Genomic DNA, 14699 nt, shown 5'->3' with positions numbered 1-14699 from the left:
AAAGCATCTACTTTGTTCGATAGTTGTTTTAGTTGCTCGCTATTGTGGATGTTTTGATTCAGGAAGTCTTTATTGGTTTGTTGTTGGGAAGCTATAAAGTTCTCCATCATGATTTCTAGGTTTGACTTCCTAGGGGTGTTTTGAGCAGCTACAGGCGCTTTTTGGTAGCCAGGTGGTACAGCAGGTGCTTGTCCAGGCGCGTACAACGCATTGTTGTTCTTATAAGAAAAGTTCGGGTGGTTTTTCCATCCAGGGTTGTACGTGTTAGAATAAGGGTTTCCTTGAGCGTAATTTACTTGATCAGATGGGACTCCAGTCAAGAGTTGGCATTCAGCAACTACATGCCCAGTCAATCCACAAATCTCGCAGTTAGGTGCTACAGCGGCAGCGGTGGCTGAAGGAGTGATGGTTAAATTCTCGATCTTTTGAGTTAAAGCGTCTACTTTAGCGTTAACGCGGTCTATACCACTAATTTCGTACATTCCTCCTTTGGTTTGGGCTTTCTCTAGAGCGGCGCGTTCTCCTCCCCATTGGTAATGGTTTTGTGCCATGTTCTCTATGAGTTTGTATGCTTCATCATGGGGTTTGTCCATTAATGCTCCGCCAGCAGCGGCATCTATAGTCATTTTAGTGTTATATAAGAGACCACCATAAAAGGTATGGATGATCAGCCATGGTTCGAGTCCATGATGAGGGCATATTCTAAGCATGTCTTTGTAACGTTCCCAAGCTTCGAAAAGCGATTCGTTATCTTTCTGGGTAAATCCGTTGATTTGACCTCTAAGCATAGCAGTCTTGCTAGGCGGAAAGTATCTTGCTAAGAATACTCTCTTCAATTCGTCCCACGTAGTTATGGAATTGGAAGGCAGGGATTGAAGCCACGCTCTCGCTCTATCTCTCAAGGAGAAAGGGAAAAGGCGTAATCGAATAGCTTCGGAACTAACGTTGTTGGCTTTGATAGTGTCGGCGTATTGCACGAACACAGATAAATGGAGATTGGGGTCGTCTACAGGGCTTCCAGAGAATTGATTCTGTTGAACAGCTTGGACCAGTGAAGGTTTCAGTTCGAAATTGTTCGCTTCAATCGCAGGTGGTGCGATACTTGAATGCGGTTCAGCGCGTGAAGGAGCGGCATAGTCTCTAAGAGGACGAATAGCAGCCATCTCTAACTTCGGGGTGATTTGATTGATTTGATCAGTAAAAATCAATTCCTGATTAATCGGAATTTCTGCTACTTCGGGAAGGTTGCGAGCTCGACGTTTAACGTTAATGAAACGTTCGATCTCGTTAATTCGTTGTATTAAGTCTCCTCCTTGTGAACGAGTATTTGGCATACAATCGTTCAAAAAGAAAGGGAAGAATTATCCTAGTCTCTACGGTGTAACAGTGAGTTACGATATCGACTTAAATAGTCCCCGGCAACGGCGCCAAAAACTTGATCGCGACTTTACGTGTCTATAAATCTGATAACTGCAAGTGCACAGTCGTGTCGTGTAGTTTTAAAAGATATCGAATCCACAGGGACTATGAATCGATCTACCGTTATCTAAGGTTACTATGTAAAGCTAGGAGTACTAAAATTTCGATTGTTCCTAAGGGAAAGTGATTGTGAGAAAATAAAGAATAATAATAAAAGACAGGTATCAGTATGTATTTCGTTTAACTAAAGGCAATCCGAAGGTTCATTGGCTTTTGCATAATTAAATTAAAAATCTTTACTAATTCCAATTGATTAAAAATCCTCGTCTCAAACTTTCGCTCTGTTGATTCAGACTACTATCCTAATCCTAATGTACGCTTTCGCCATCCCATTAGATTTTAGAAGAGCTTTTTGGAAACAATGTAATTAATAAAATGCCTATTTTACGAGGTTGCTATCTATTTAAATCTCCTAATCTCAAACTTTCGCTCTGTTGACTCGGAACATGCTAATATCCCTAACGTACGCTTTCGCCATCCCGCTCGAGTGTAAAAACAATTTTTGAAAATAAATAAGTTCCAATTAGTTTTAATACGCTTTCGCCGTCCTTAAAACTAATGTCCTATGTCTACTATCCAGTTAAAGATCTCAAACTTTCGCTCTATTGATTTTAACCTTTGACCGTCCTAATCCCTCAAACTTTCGCTCTATTGGTTTTAAGACTTACTAATTAAACTAGACATATAAACCAAAAATAAGTGATAATTAATAAAACATAATTTAAGCCAATTTATTTCGGATCCCTACGGTTAACTTACTTTCCATACCGACACCTTTAGTAATTTAGCCAGACATATTAATATGGTTAAACATACATATATTGGTTCGGTTCATAATAATAAGCATATTAAATGGCATATAATATATCATGCAAATAAATAATATAAATAAGGCGGTAAATAAAAAACCTGAATTAAAATAAATCTGGATTGAATTGAATCTTGAAGTACTCGAACTTCCACCACAGGTTGGCTGGATCGTTCTTCGGAATTTAAATGGCAGAAAATAAAAACAAGGAAAATAAAGCGATAAATCTAACGTAAGGCTAGATCTATGAAAAGTTCACAACAATTTCCAGTGTAGAAATCGTTGTGAGAAAATAGACGGTTAAATGAAAACAGAATAAGGAAAAGCAGTTCGCGGTACAATTTCGGCAGCACTTCGTTGGCAGGAAATCGGACAGTTTGGACTGAAGTGACTGCCTCTATTTATAGGTGAGGCTTTGCAGTTGCTTTGCGTGAAAAACGGAACTTTTTGCAGACCGGGACTTGGAGACGTGCGTCTCCGATTCTTCAGGGAGTGGCCTTGACTGACTTGAGATGTGCGTCTCAAGTGGAGATTCTTTAGGGAGGTGGAGACGTGCGTCTCCCCTTTGCTGAGGTGGCAGAGACGTGCGTCTCTGCTTACTAGTGTGGCCTGGGTTGCTTCCTTCGTGGGCTGGATTGCTCTTTTGGGCCTTTTGGGTCCTAATTGCACCCCTCTTTCGTTTCAGCACCCCTTTTCGTCTTTTAAGCATAAATATTGGTCATTTAAGCTCGATTTTCTTTCCTTTTCGCAAATAGTCGTAATTGAAGTGTAAAACCTGAAACAAAGCAAATACACGCGTAATATCATAATAAATTGACATAATAAATGGAAAATGCTATAAATATCTATGGATTTTAGGCTAAATATACGATATAAAATCGTGTTATCAACGCTCTCCACCATGACTCTTAGAGCTTCAACCTCTGAAGCTCTAAGTAGTTGAGCTAAACCTCAGATAATCTCCCCAATTCACTCCCAATTAAACAACAATCGCACAAAAAAATCAAAATTAGCAGAAGACGAAGAGAAGAAGAAGAAGCGGTAAACACAAGCTAAAGAATTCAAGAACTCACCGGGAAGATCACTTCATCCTCCTGCGTTTATTTCGCAGTTTCGTCATGGATCAATACCCTTGGGCCCGACGTTTATTTTCTCAACCCCTTTTGGGCCCATCTCTCATTTTTTATGTGTTTTGTTTATTTATTTTGAATAATCTGATAATAATTTGAGATATAATCTGTATCACGTTTTCAATATCTGGGCCATACGAATTCACTCTACCCCCTGTGGCCCATTACGCCATTTTTGGACATAGGAAAACTCTGAACAAAAAGATTAAAAATATAGCTTTGGGTCCATTCCGTTGGGCTTCTGCACCATTACTATATCATACCCCCGTGAGCCCATACACCACTCTTTTCTGAAACCACAAAAAATCACTTTGGGCCTCCCTGTTTGGACCCAGTATCCAGATTACTCTTCACACAATAAATTCAGTTTACACCCCCTATCTCCATTCTTTTTTTTATTTAGATTAATTAGATTTTTTGCCATTTCTTTGAGTAAATAAAATACTATTTTTCTCCTATTAATTTTTAGACTTTAATACAATTGTTGGCATAGAAAATAATCAATAAAAAGTATTAGTTTAGGCTAGTGCTTTTAGTTCTTTTTTTGCTTAATTAGAATTCCTTTTTTCTTCATATAAAAATAAAAAAAAAAAGTTTTTTAATCCATTTCGTGCTATATTTTGACTTGTCTTGTTTCATGTTTTTGTACCAATTGTGCATTATATTGTGAATCATTTTGTACTATATTTTCAAGTCTTTTTTAGTCAATTTTGGTACTAATGTTGTATATTTGTTTACATTGATGTTTGACCTATAATTTTGAATTCCCACTTGTAATAATCTCCATAAATTTTAGGTTAGTCTTTTTCCTTAAAACCTAACTTCAGGTAGAAACCATGATAACATTAGGATCTAGAAAATCTCATTTAAACACTTAGTCTAGTTATTCATATTAGGCTAGTTTCCCATTTCTTTTCCTTTTCAACTTTAAGACACCTAATCAATAAAGAGGCGAATCACGATTTACTAATAGTGGAGGAGAAATGAGTGAGATTTATTCCCTAATCTGTTACTCAATCACTTAGTGGGAGAGAAATGAGTGGGATTTATTCCCTAATCTGTTTCTCAATCACTATATAATGGAGAGAAGTGAGTGGGATTCATTCTCTAATTTGTTTCTCTACCATTATACACTCTTATGTGATTCAACTCGCAAACTAATTCCCTTTAAAAATCACCAACCAAAAACACTTAAAACGTCTAATAAATATTCAAAGCTAAAACAAAGTAGAGATGGTGATGAGTGACCCGGTAGTGGGAATTGTTCATCACCTATCTACATCAAAAATACAAACCAATCTTCTCTCTTCTCTCTTCTCTCTTGCCTTCAGGGCATTCTTTCCCTTAATCGGACACGTTGCTTCCTTTCGATCGCAGACAGGTAACACATAAGACTCCACTTAACGAGCTGCTATACTAATGCTAGATTGTGAATGTAACTTCGTCCATTAAAAAACACAAAAAAAAACTAAAACTTGTGAGCCAAACTACGACGCTCTAATTCCTGAAAAGGATATGTAGGCATTAGGTCGCGGGACCTAAGCGAGCACAACTATTTATAAACCTTATTTTCCCCGTATTTCATTTTCTTTCTTTTGTATGCATTCCCTTTGCATTAAGCTTTATATTATAACACACCCTTAGAATAGAACAAAGATAAGTGGATCCTGTGGAGTACCACAGACGTGAGGGGTGCTAATACCTTCCCCTTGCATAACCGACTTCTTACCCGATCTTTGGTCGTAAGACCTTCTCTTATCCTTTCTTTATTCTAGGTTTTTTTATATTCCTCTCCCTCGATGGGATAAATATATTGGTGGCGACTATGTTCACATTTTCGCGAGCGTAAGTCAGTTGGCGACTCTGCTGGGGATTAAGCTTAGTCGATCCTAGCTTCTGTTTGTTTTCTTTGGGTGTTTATTTATTGCTTTATTGCTTTACTTCTTTATGCATCGCATTTCTATTTTCATATACTATTATTATTATGTTGTTCTGTTGGGATGGGATGTTACTGATTTGAGGTAAAAGGTCCAATACCCAGGCCAGAGTGTTACCTAGGCTACCTAGGATAGAGTGGATAGTCATGACGCCAACAAAATGTCAGGTTCTATTGATTGTGATCATGAGACCCACAACCAGTTGAGGTTTAAATGGGATACCATTGTTGGCATGTATTTGCAACAATGATGGTGTCTCAGGAGAACTGTTAACATTGGAGACCTTTTGACCTACCTTGTACTAGATCACACCTGTGAGAGGGGTTGGGAACTTTTGTTTTGATGGAAACCATGATTCCATCCAACCCTATTGCTATTCAGACTATCTTTTGTAATCAACGTCGAACCTCTGAATCTGGAAGGGAGTAAATCACATAGAACACTTGATACCATTGCGACGTGCTTGTGAGGGCCTACGGAGCATTCCCCACTTACAGTACACATCAGCGTTCTCGGTATGTTCTACGCACCTGAGCTATCATTGTGATGAGCATGTGGAGGTCTTATAGGGCATTTCTCCACTAGCGGTTACACATCGGCGTGCTTGGTATGATGGAGAAGTAATGCCATAAAGGCAACATTACTTTCGATTCGCCTCTAGTGATGCCACATAGGCAAGATCACCAGGCTTTTGCCCGGTGAGCTCGTGCTGTCAAGATGGCGTTTTTGTACAGAGTTGGTTGGTTCCCTCACACGTGCATTTTGATGGTTGACGAGGCCGTGACGCCACATAGGCAAGGTCACCGCTGTAACTCGTCACAAATGGGGTGCCACTTAGGACTCTTTTGTTCCATCTTGCAGTATGCTGGTACAAGTCTTTTGATGCGATGCACGGGCGTAACTCATCGAGGGTGTGGATTGCGTAGCCTAATGAGCGGGCTATAACTTACTCCTGAATTCCTCGTACATGGGTACGGGTTTGCATACATTGGTGTTGGCTATGTACTTGTTGTTGTTACCTCATTGGATAGTCATGGGACTTCCAATTGTGGTGTTACCTTGTTTGTACTTGTGCCTGGCCGTGAGAATAACCTGGGCTATCATTGTGATGAGCATGTGGAGGTCTTATAGGGCATTTCTCCACTAGCGGTTACACATCGGCGTGCTTGGTATGGTGGAGAAGTAATGCCATAAAGGCAACATTACTTTCGATTCGCCTCTAGTGATGCCTCGTAGGCAAGATCACCAGGCTTTTGCCTGGTGAGCTCGTGCTATCAAGATGGCGTTTTTGTACTGAGTTGGTTGGTTCCCTCACACGTGCGTTTTGATGGTTGACGAGGCCGTGACGCCATGTAGGCAATGTCACCGCTGTAACTCGTCATAAATGGGGTGCCACTTAGTATTCGTTTGTTCCATCTTGCAGTGTGCCGGTACAAGTCATTTGATGCGATGCACGGGCGTAAATCACCGAGGGTGTGGATTGTGTTGCTTAATGAGCGGGCTATAACTTACTCCTGAATTCCTCGTACATGGGTACGGGTTTACATACAGTGGTGTTGGCTATGTACTTGTTGTTGTTACCTCATTGGATAGTCATGGGACTTCCAATTGTGGTGTTACCTTGTTTGTACTTGTGCCTGGCCGTGAGAATAACCTGGATTCTCGATGAATCCGCCTAATAGCATGTTCCCTGTAAAACTGAGCAAACCCGTAGGATAGGGAGACTCACTGAGATTTAGTAATCTCACCCTATTCCAATTATTATTTTCAGGTGGTTCGAGGCAGATCGTGGAAAGGGTAAGATGACTTAGCTTTCGAGATGGTGTTTCTTGGCGATATGCTCTTTTGTAATTCATAACCTTTTTTACTATCATCTTTTATATCATGGATATGTATTAGTACTTGTTGGGAACTCGTGTATTTTGGCCATGACAGTTTGGGCTTTGCATTTTTACTAATAATATTATCTATTTTGCTGCTTATGTTTATGATTTTCGAGTACCATTATAATGCCATATACGTATATCCTAGGCAATATATGTATGGGGTGTTACAGTTGGTATCAGAGCAGATCGATTCTCGGCTCTGCCACAAACATCATAAGTCAGCATAATTCTGCCTCATATGTGTAGTGTCGACATGATTCCTTATGTCTTACCTATGGCATTAAGTCTGATCAACTTAAATTCCATGTGTAGGACAAACTAGAAGATGGCTGAGCGACACAGAGGTCCCGAAAGGCCCAGGACAAGGAATGTGTAAACTGACCTAGAATTGAGAATATGGGTGTGCCTTGGGTGCAGATAATGCAATAGATGCAATAGTAGAATCAAATGATAATGCAGATGATGCAAGGCATGCAAAGGCAACATCAAACTGCTCATGCTCTTACTTCTCAGGTTATTGTAGGGCCTGATTTTCGTGCTTTCGTTCAGATGGATCCGCCAGACTTATTAGGTGGATTAGATCCTATGGTTGCTCATGATTGGTTGTATGGCATGGAGATGATATTTTAGGCTATCCAGTGTACTGAGGAAGAGAAGGTGATCTTTGTTGCTCAGAAGATGAAGGGGCCGGCAGGTAGATGGTGGAATACAAAATCTACGTATTTCACTAATCAAGGGATTCCTAAGGATTGACAACACTTTAAGACGGTTTTCTTGGATAAGTACTATCCCAACAGTGTGTGCGCTTTGAAGGAGCATGAATTTCAATCTTTCAAACAAGGAAACATGTAGGTATCCGAATATGGCGAGAAATATGAGGACATGGTTGCCTATTCTAGACAAACTGCCTATGCACCACATTAATTGTGGAAGATTGACCAGTTTCTCATGGGGCTGAATGCGGATATTGTGCACAGTGTGTCTCAAAGGGAATTTACCACTTATGCTGAGTGTTTGAGACAATGCAATGTTGCTGAAAACACCTTGAAGAGGGTTCGGGAAGAAAGAGAGCAGAACGAGCCGGTTCGTATGAATCAAGGGTGGTCGAGACAGCACTTGAAACCCCGTACTTCTCCAGCGGTGAAGAAACAGACCCATGGTGGTAACTCAACTCAACCTTCTTGGTGTGGCAAGTGCAACAAGAAGCATCATGGGAATTGTAGGCCGAATTTTAGGAGTTGTTACAGGTGCCATCAACCATGGCATTATGCGGGGGATTGTACTGCCCCAGATGTTTCTGAGAAGACTAAAGGTCGTGTTTACACCTTGGACTCTAGGAAAGCCCAAGGAAACTCTAACCTTGTTGCTGGTACATGCTATGTCAATAATCAACCCTTGTTTGTGTTAATAGTTTGTGGAGCGACGCATTCTTTTATTTCTTATCATTATGTACGGAGGCTTGGTATTGAGACAAGTCTTCTTTCTAATCCTATGATTATCTCGTCGGCTACTGACGATGTAGTAGAAGCTCGAGAGGTTTGCAAGGAATGTTCTATTACTTTCAATGGTTGTAGATTTTTGATTGACCTCATTTTTCTACCACTTAAGAAGATCGATGTAGTGCTGGGAATGGACTGGTTATCGGCTAACTCGGTGTACATCGGTTTTAAGGAGACGGCTATCTTCAGTCTTGTTGAGGAGACCACATCAACCGAGGCCATTGAACATCTTCTTGAAGGTACGGTTAACATGATTAATTACCTTTTTGCTCAAGAGAAGTCTTTCCCTTTTGGTTCTTACGTCGGACTCCAAGGACAAGAATCGTGTATGGAGATTCCGGTTGTGTGTTAATTTCTCAATGTATTTCCTGAGGACGTTACCTCTCTTCCGCCAGAAAGGAAAGTTGAATTCTCTATTGATCTGGTTCCGGGTACCACTCCAGTTTAGATTGCCCCTTATCAGGGGTCTCCTATTGAATTAAGGGAGTTGAAGAGTCAGCTAGAAGAGTTGTTGGCGAAAAACTTCATTCGTCCTAGTGTTTCTCCATGGGGAGCCCCCGTTTTGTTGGTGAAGAAGAAGGATGGTAGTATGCGATTGTGTATCGGCTATCGTCAACTGAACAAGGTAACCATAAAGAATAAATACCCTCTATCGCGGATTGATGACCTCCTGGATCAATTGAAAGGAGCCTGTGTGTTCTCGAAGATTGACCTCAGGTTAGGATATCATCAAATTCGAGTTAAGAGTTCGAACGTATCGAAGACTGCTTTTGTCGCGGCCGACCAAAAATACACGAGCGTACACACACTCGAAATATAACAGAGTCGCCACCGATCTTTATTTATTCCATAAAGGAAAGGAAAAATATCAAATAAAACCCACGAATAAAAAGAAATGGATAAGATGGTCATCGCAACCAAATTAGGTTTCGGGAGTCGGTTATGTGAGGGGAAGGTATTAGCACCCCTCACATCCATCGTATTCGATGGTACCCATTTAGTTAGTTTTATGAAAGAGTGTTTGCGTGATGTTTGCGTTATTTTGCTTATTAATCAAGAAAAGAAAAAAGAAAAAGGATTTTTATTTTTATTATTATGCTCGCAAAGACATTGTGTCTTGTGCCTACGTGCTCTCTCATGCAATGGGAACGTCGAGTAACTGTAGTTCAAAAAAAACTACGAGTTTGTTGGTTGATTTTATGAAGGATGTTTAGTAAACATTTTAAGCATAAGTGTGCACCTAGCACGTTGTTCACCCAATATATTCAAAATGATGTGCTTTCAATTGTCACTTGTTATCCAATGTTTATAAAAAGAGTATTCGCAGACTTTTAGTAAAGGTTTGAGCATAGGAGTTCTCCTAGCGCGTTTTTACCCAAGGTATTCAAAAGGAAGCGAGTCCAATTGTCACTTGTTATCCAAGTTAATTAATGTATTTTGATTCAAGGGATCAAAGTATTCAAGAGGTGTTCACCACTTGTCACTTGCTCTCTTGGTTTGATTAAAAAAAAGTTTTTAGAGAAAGAACTTTTAATGTATATGTTTGATGCCACCTCTTGTCACTTGATCTCTTTGATTTAATCAAGAAAGATTTTTTTTTAAGAAAGAGCTTTTAATTTATGTCAGATTCAAAGGACTAAAGATATTTAAGAGGTGTTCACTTCTTGTCAGTTGATCTCTTTGACTTAATCAAAAAAGAGATTTTTTTAAGAAAGAGCTTTTAATTTATGTCAGATTCAAAGGACCAAAGATATTCAAGAGGTATTCACTTCTTGTCACTTGATCTCTTTGACTTAATCAAGAAAGAGATTTTTTTTTTTAAGAAAGAGCTTTTAATTTATGTCGGATTCAAAGGACCAAAGGTATTCAAGAGGTGTCCACCTCTTATCACTTGGGGCCAGTTTGTTTCAACTTTAAAAAAATGGATTTTTTCTTGGTATTTTTGAAAATAGATTTTCTAAAACCGTTTTCTAAAATATTACAAGTTTTTTTATATTCGTTTTTTCTAAAATGAAACACTTAATTTGACATCCTATAATATAAACATACATAATTGAAGACCAAAACTTAGTCAAAATCATAATTTTTTCAAAAAATTGTATTTCAAAAATGATTTTTATGAAAATCTATTTGAAATAGCTTCAAAATTAAGTGATTTTTTGAAAATTTGATATTCAAAATTTTCCCCCATAAATAGATGAAATACCTAAAATCACATTTTAAGAATAACTATTCAAACAAAATTTTAATTTGAAGCTTTTATAAAAAATTTCTTTGTAAAAAATTTTTTCACAAAATTTAGTAACACTATAAAAATCATTTAAAAAAAAAGCCAAAACAAACGGGCCCTTGATCTCTTTGATTTGATTAAAAAAGTTTTAAAACTTAATTAATGCGTTTAAGTCAAAAAGATCAAGGTATTCAAGAGGTGTTCACCAATTGTCACTCGATCTTTCGACATGATTAAGAAAAAAGGTTTTCGAAAAGAAGAAATGGACTCGACATTGGATCGAGGAATTATGAATAAAAAAAAATATATTTTTTTTGAGGTTTTTCCGAATATATTAATAAGAATAAAACTATTCTAAAATACTTTGAGATTTATCTTTAAAGGTTAATAAATGAAAAACTTAAATTATTATATAATAAAGAAACTAAATTTTTTTTTATAGTTAAGAAAACTTAAACTATTTTTTTATATTTTGTTCTAAAACTAAACAACAAAATTAGAATAAAATAAATAAACAAACTGTTGGGCCATGATTGGAAGTAAAGGCCCAAGATAACATGGAAATAAACAAAACAAAAAAATGAAAATTTTACTTTATACCCCTACAATTATACCTATACCCCTACATAAAAAAGAATTGGACTGAAATACCCTCGTATAAATAATATATATTTTAAAAAAATTCATTTTTTCCTCACATTTCAGAAAATTTTTCGAAACACCCAAAAATATATAAACCGAAACACTTTTTCAAAGTCTTTCGGTTTAAAAAAAACTACACCGGAACACTTAGAAAAAGAGTTCCGGTAATTTTCAGTAGCTTAAAGTTGCATACCGGAACACTTATTTAAAGTGTTCCGGTGGTTTTTTTTTTATAAAATTCTAGCCTTAACGCAACGGTTTTAAAGCGTTGCCTAAAGTGAATGACAAATTAAAAAAGCGTTGCCTAAAGTGTGGTTTGAAGCAACAATCAGCACAGGCAACGGTTTTATCATGTTGGCCAATACCTTTTGGCAACGGTTTAAAACCGTTGCGTAAAGTTTAGAATTTTTTTAAAAAATTAAACCTCCGGAACAGTTTTTATAAGTGTTCTGGTGTGCATATTTAAACCCCTTTACCGGAACTCTTTTTCTAAGTGTTCCGGTGTGATTTTTCTGAACCGGAAAACTTTGAAAAAGTGTTCCGGTTTATATATTTTTGGGTGTTTCAAATTTTTTTAAAAAAAATGAAAAGAAAATAAAATATGTATTGTTTATAAGAGGGTATTTCGGTCCAAATTTTTTTCATGTAGGGGTACAGGTCTAATTGTAGGGGTAGGAAGTAAATTTTTCCAAAAAAATATGGGGGCTTTGGGTCAGACCGGGTCAAAACCGGATTCGAGCCCTGTTTATCTTCCAAGAACGGGTAATTGAACCCCTAGCCCCTCTTTCAAACAAAACTGAATTTTTCGCACCCTGAAATCTCTCAGCCTCTTGCGATTTCGCCACGGATGAGCTTCGAGCTCAAAATGAAAAAAAAAAAATGCTATTCAATCTCTCTCGTCTCTCGTCACTCTCGGTCTCAACTCAATCAAATACCAGAAACGAGCAAGAAGAACAACATATAAATCCCTTAAACCCTCACAAACCCTAGACTATCAAAAATCAAATAAAATGGTGTACAAGCACGCAATCAAGCAATTGTTTGAGGGTTACAACTCAACAACACAAATAGAATACAATGGCATCAGAAAACGCGGAAAAGAAGGTGAAGAAAGACCGACCTCGTCGGAGCTACGTCCGACGGTTTTTCGACGTAGTACGAAGCTTCTGGTGAGTTCGAATTCTCTCTTTCTCTTAATGTTTTCGTTTTCCTCTTCCTCTACTTCTGAAATTCTGGAAACGTGTTGAGCATCGTGTTGTTGTGTTCGTTAACAGACATCGTTGTTGTTTGAGTTGAGCTGAAAAGAAGCCGTTGAAGTTGACGAGTTGTTGCGAAGCTACATATCAGGATAACTATTGCGAGTTGAGTGGTGGCTCATGGTTTTGTTACTGTGGATGCAAGTGAGCAGGATTTGTGCGACAGTGAAGGTATTGTCGTGCTTGAAGCTATACAAGTATGAGTCAAGAAACGATGGAGATCTATCGAGCTTGAACTTCAATGAAGATTTCCGAGTAAGTTTCTGAATCCATTATTCCTTGCCTTACGATTTATAGTTGTCTGATTGTCGTGGGGGAAGGTTTGTGTTTATGGTGATGTGAGCAGAGTTTGAAACAGAATTTAGGATTTGAGTGAGCTTTGGTGAGGTGAATTGAGGGAGGAATTCTTAGGGTTTATGGATAGCTTGACAGAAGTCTTGAGTGAAGGTGAGAGGTGGTGTTTTGAATGGAAGAGTTTTTTGAGTTTTTGTGGTGGTTGCCTCTTCTCTGTTGCTGAGTTCTCTGTTAGGGTTTTTTAGTGGTGAAATGTGGCTGCCGATTTTCCTCTGTTCTAGGGTTTTTCCAGCCTCCTTCCTTGTTGTCTTAGCTCTGATTTTATTTTCTCTGCTGTGTGAAATTGGGGGGAAAAGTTTGAATAAACTTCTGGCTTTTGGCAATTCTAAGCAATACTTTTCTTCTCAGTCCCTATTACTGTCTTCCCCCTCCCCACTTTAATGTAAATTTAGTCCTCTTGCTGCAAGCTTTTTTGATATGGCATCTGTTTCTTGCTCTTTCTATTGCAGGTTTTTGTTTTGGCCAATTCAGGTAACTTCTCAGCAGCAACAACTTAGGGCTTTTAAAGTTTAGGCTTAGGGACATTCTATGTAACAGCTTGTACACTTATTTGTAACCATTTCAAATGACTAAGAACTTTAGCAAAACGTCTTGTAATTTCTTGTAATTTTTCAAATGAAATTTTAAATGAAACTTCTACCTTTTTGTAAGAAGTAATTGCAATTGAATGCAAATTGTTCTTGAAGTGTTCAAATGGAATCAAAATGAGATCTTTCTTTTTCCTTATAAGATGCTAAGCTATTGGAAATTGGATGGAATGGAACCTCATGATTTTGAATGAATTTGGCCTCATGTTTATATTCATGGATTTTGTACTTAGATGACAAGTATTCTTTATAACTTAAAGAAATTATCTTATAACTTAACTTATAATATCGTCAAAAGCGTACAATCTTTATTTCCCGAATCCTTGAATCAAACGTTCGCCGCTCTTATACGAAATTGCTATTTAATCTTGAGTTCTCAAACGCAAAAAAAAAAAACATAATTCACCCTACACCAATTATCATGACCAAAGATGATTCTTGAGTTGATAAATTGGATCAACATATTGATGAAATAGAAAATCCTAATTTCTTTCCACTAGAACTAACACTTGAATCACGCTTAATTGATATACCCAGCTTAAACCACGTAGATAACCTAATCTTGATAGATAGATGCGACCTTTAACGTTCCTCGGTTGAAAACTTTAGCCAAGCTCAAGTATAATGGTCAACGTCTTATAACTGAGAAGAGAAGAAATAGTCTTGTAGCTTGATGAAGAAGAAATCCCTAAAAACCCTAATTCAAAACCCTAATTCACGTGAGCCATTGCTCAAGAGAAAAACCAGATGAATCTGTCTTATTTGGTGAGAGTCTCAAAACCACCGTAAAACCCTAAATTGCACAAATGTCGTTCATTTGAAATCATGTCTTAGTGAATGAATGAATAATATGCAAATGATCTAGTGGAACGAAATGTATGGGGCAAAAAT

General features: G+C 37.9%; 1 protein-coding gene, 1 long non-coding RNA gene and 1 other non-coding gene across 3 annotated transcripts; all 3 read left to right on the top strand.

The window, feature by feature from the left end:
• The first annotated feature begins 681 nt into the window (after positions 1-681).
• Positions 682-788, top strand: LOC131641670 (small nucleolar RNA R71). The gene has a single exon (XR_009295600.1). It is a non-coding gene; the product is annotated as a small nucleolar RNA R71 (small nucleolar RNA).
• Positions 789-8188: 7400 nt separating this feature from the next.
• LOC131641669 (uncharacterized) lies at positions 8189-9091 on the top strand. The gene has a single exon (XM_058911965.1). The coding sequence runs from the start codon at positions 8189-8191 to the stop codon at positions 9089-9091; it is 903 nt and encodes a 300-aa protein (XP_058767948.1).
• Positions 9092-12384: 3293 nt separating this feature from the next.
• LOC131641665 (uncharacterized) lies at positions 12385-14334 on the top strand. The gene is made up of 3 exons (XR_009295593.1): positions 12385-12780; positions 12886-13122; positions 13671-14334. It is a non-coding gene; the product is annotated as an uncharacterized LOC131641665 (long non-coding RNA).
• The last annotated feature ends 365 nt before the right edge of the window (positions 14335-14699 follow it).

This window comes from Vicia villosa, unplaced genomic scaffold, assembly GCF_029867415.1.
Source record: "Vicia villosa cultivar HV-30 ecotype Madison, WI unplaced genomic scaffold, Vvil1.0 ctg.003916F_1_1, whole genome shotgun sequence".
In the NCBI taxonomy this organism is placed as follows: Eukaryota; Viridiplantae; Streptophyta; class Magnoliopsida; order Fabales; family Fabaceae; genus Vicia; species Vicia villosa.
The sequence above is the reverse complement of the archived record's forward strand: the minus strand, read 5'-3'. Positions and strand labels throughout refer to the sequence as shown.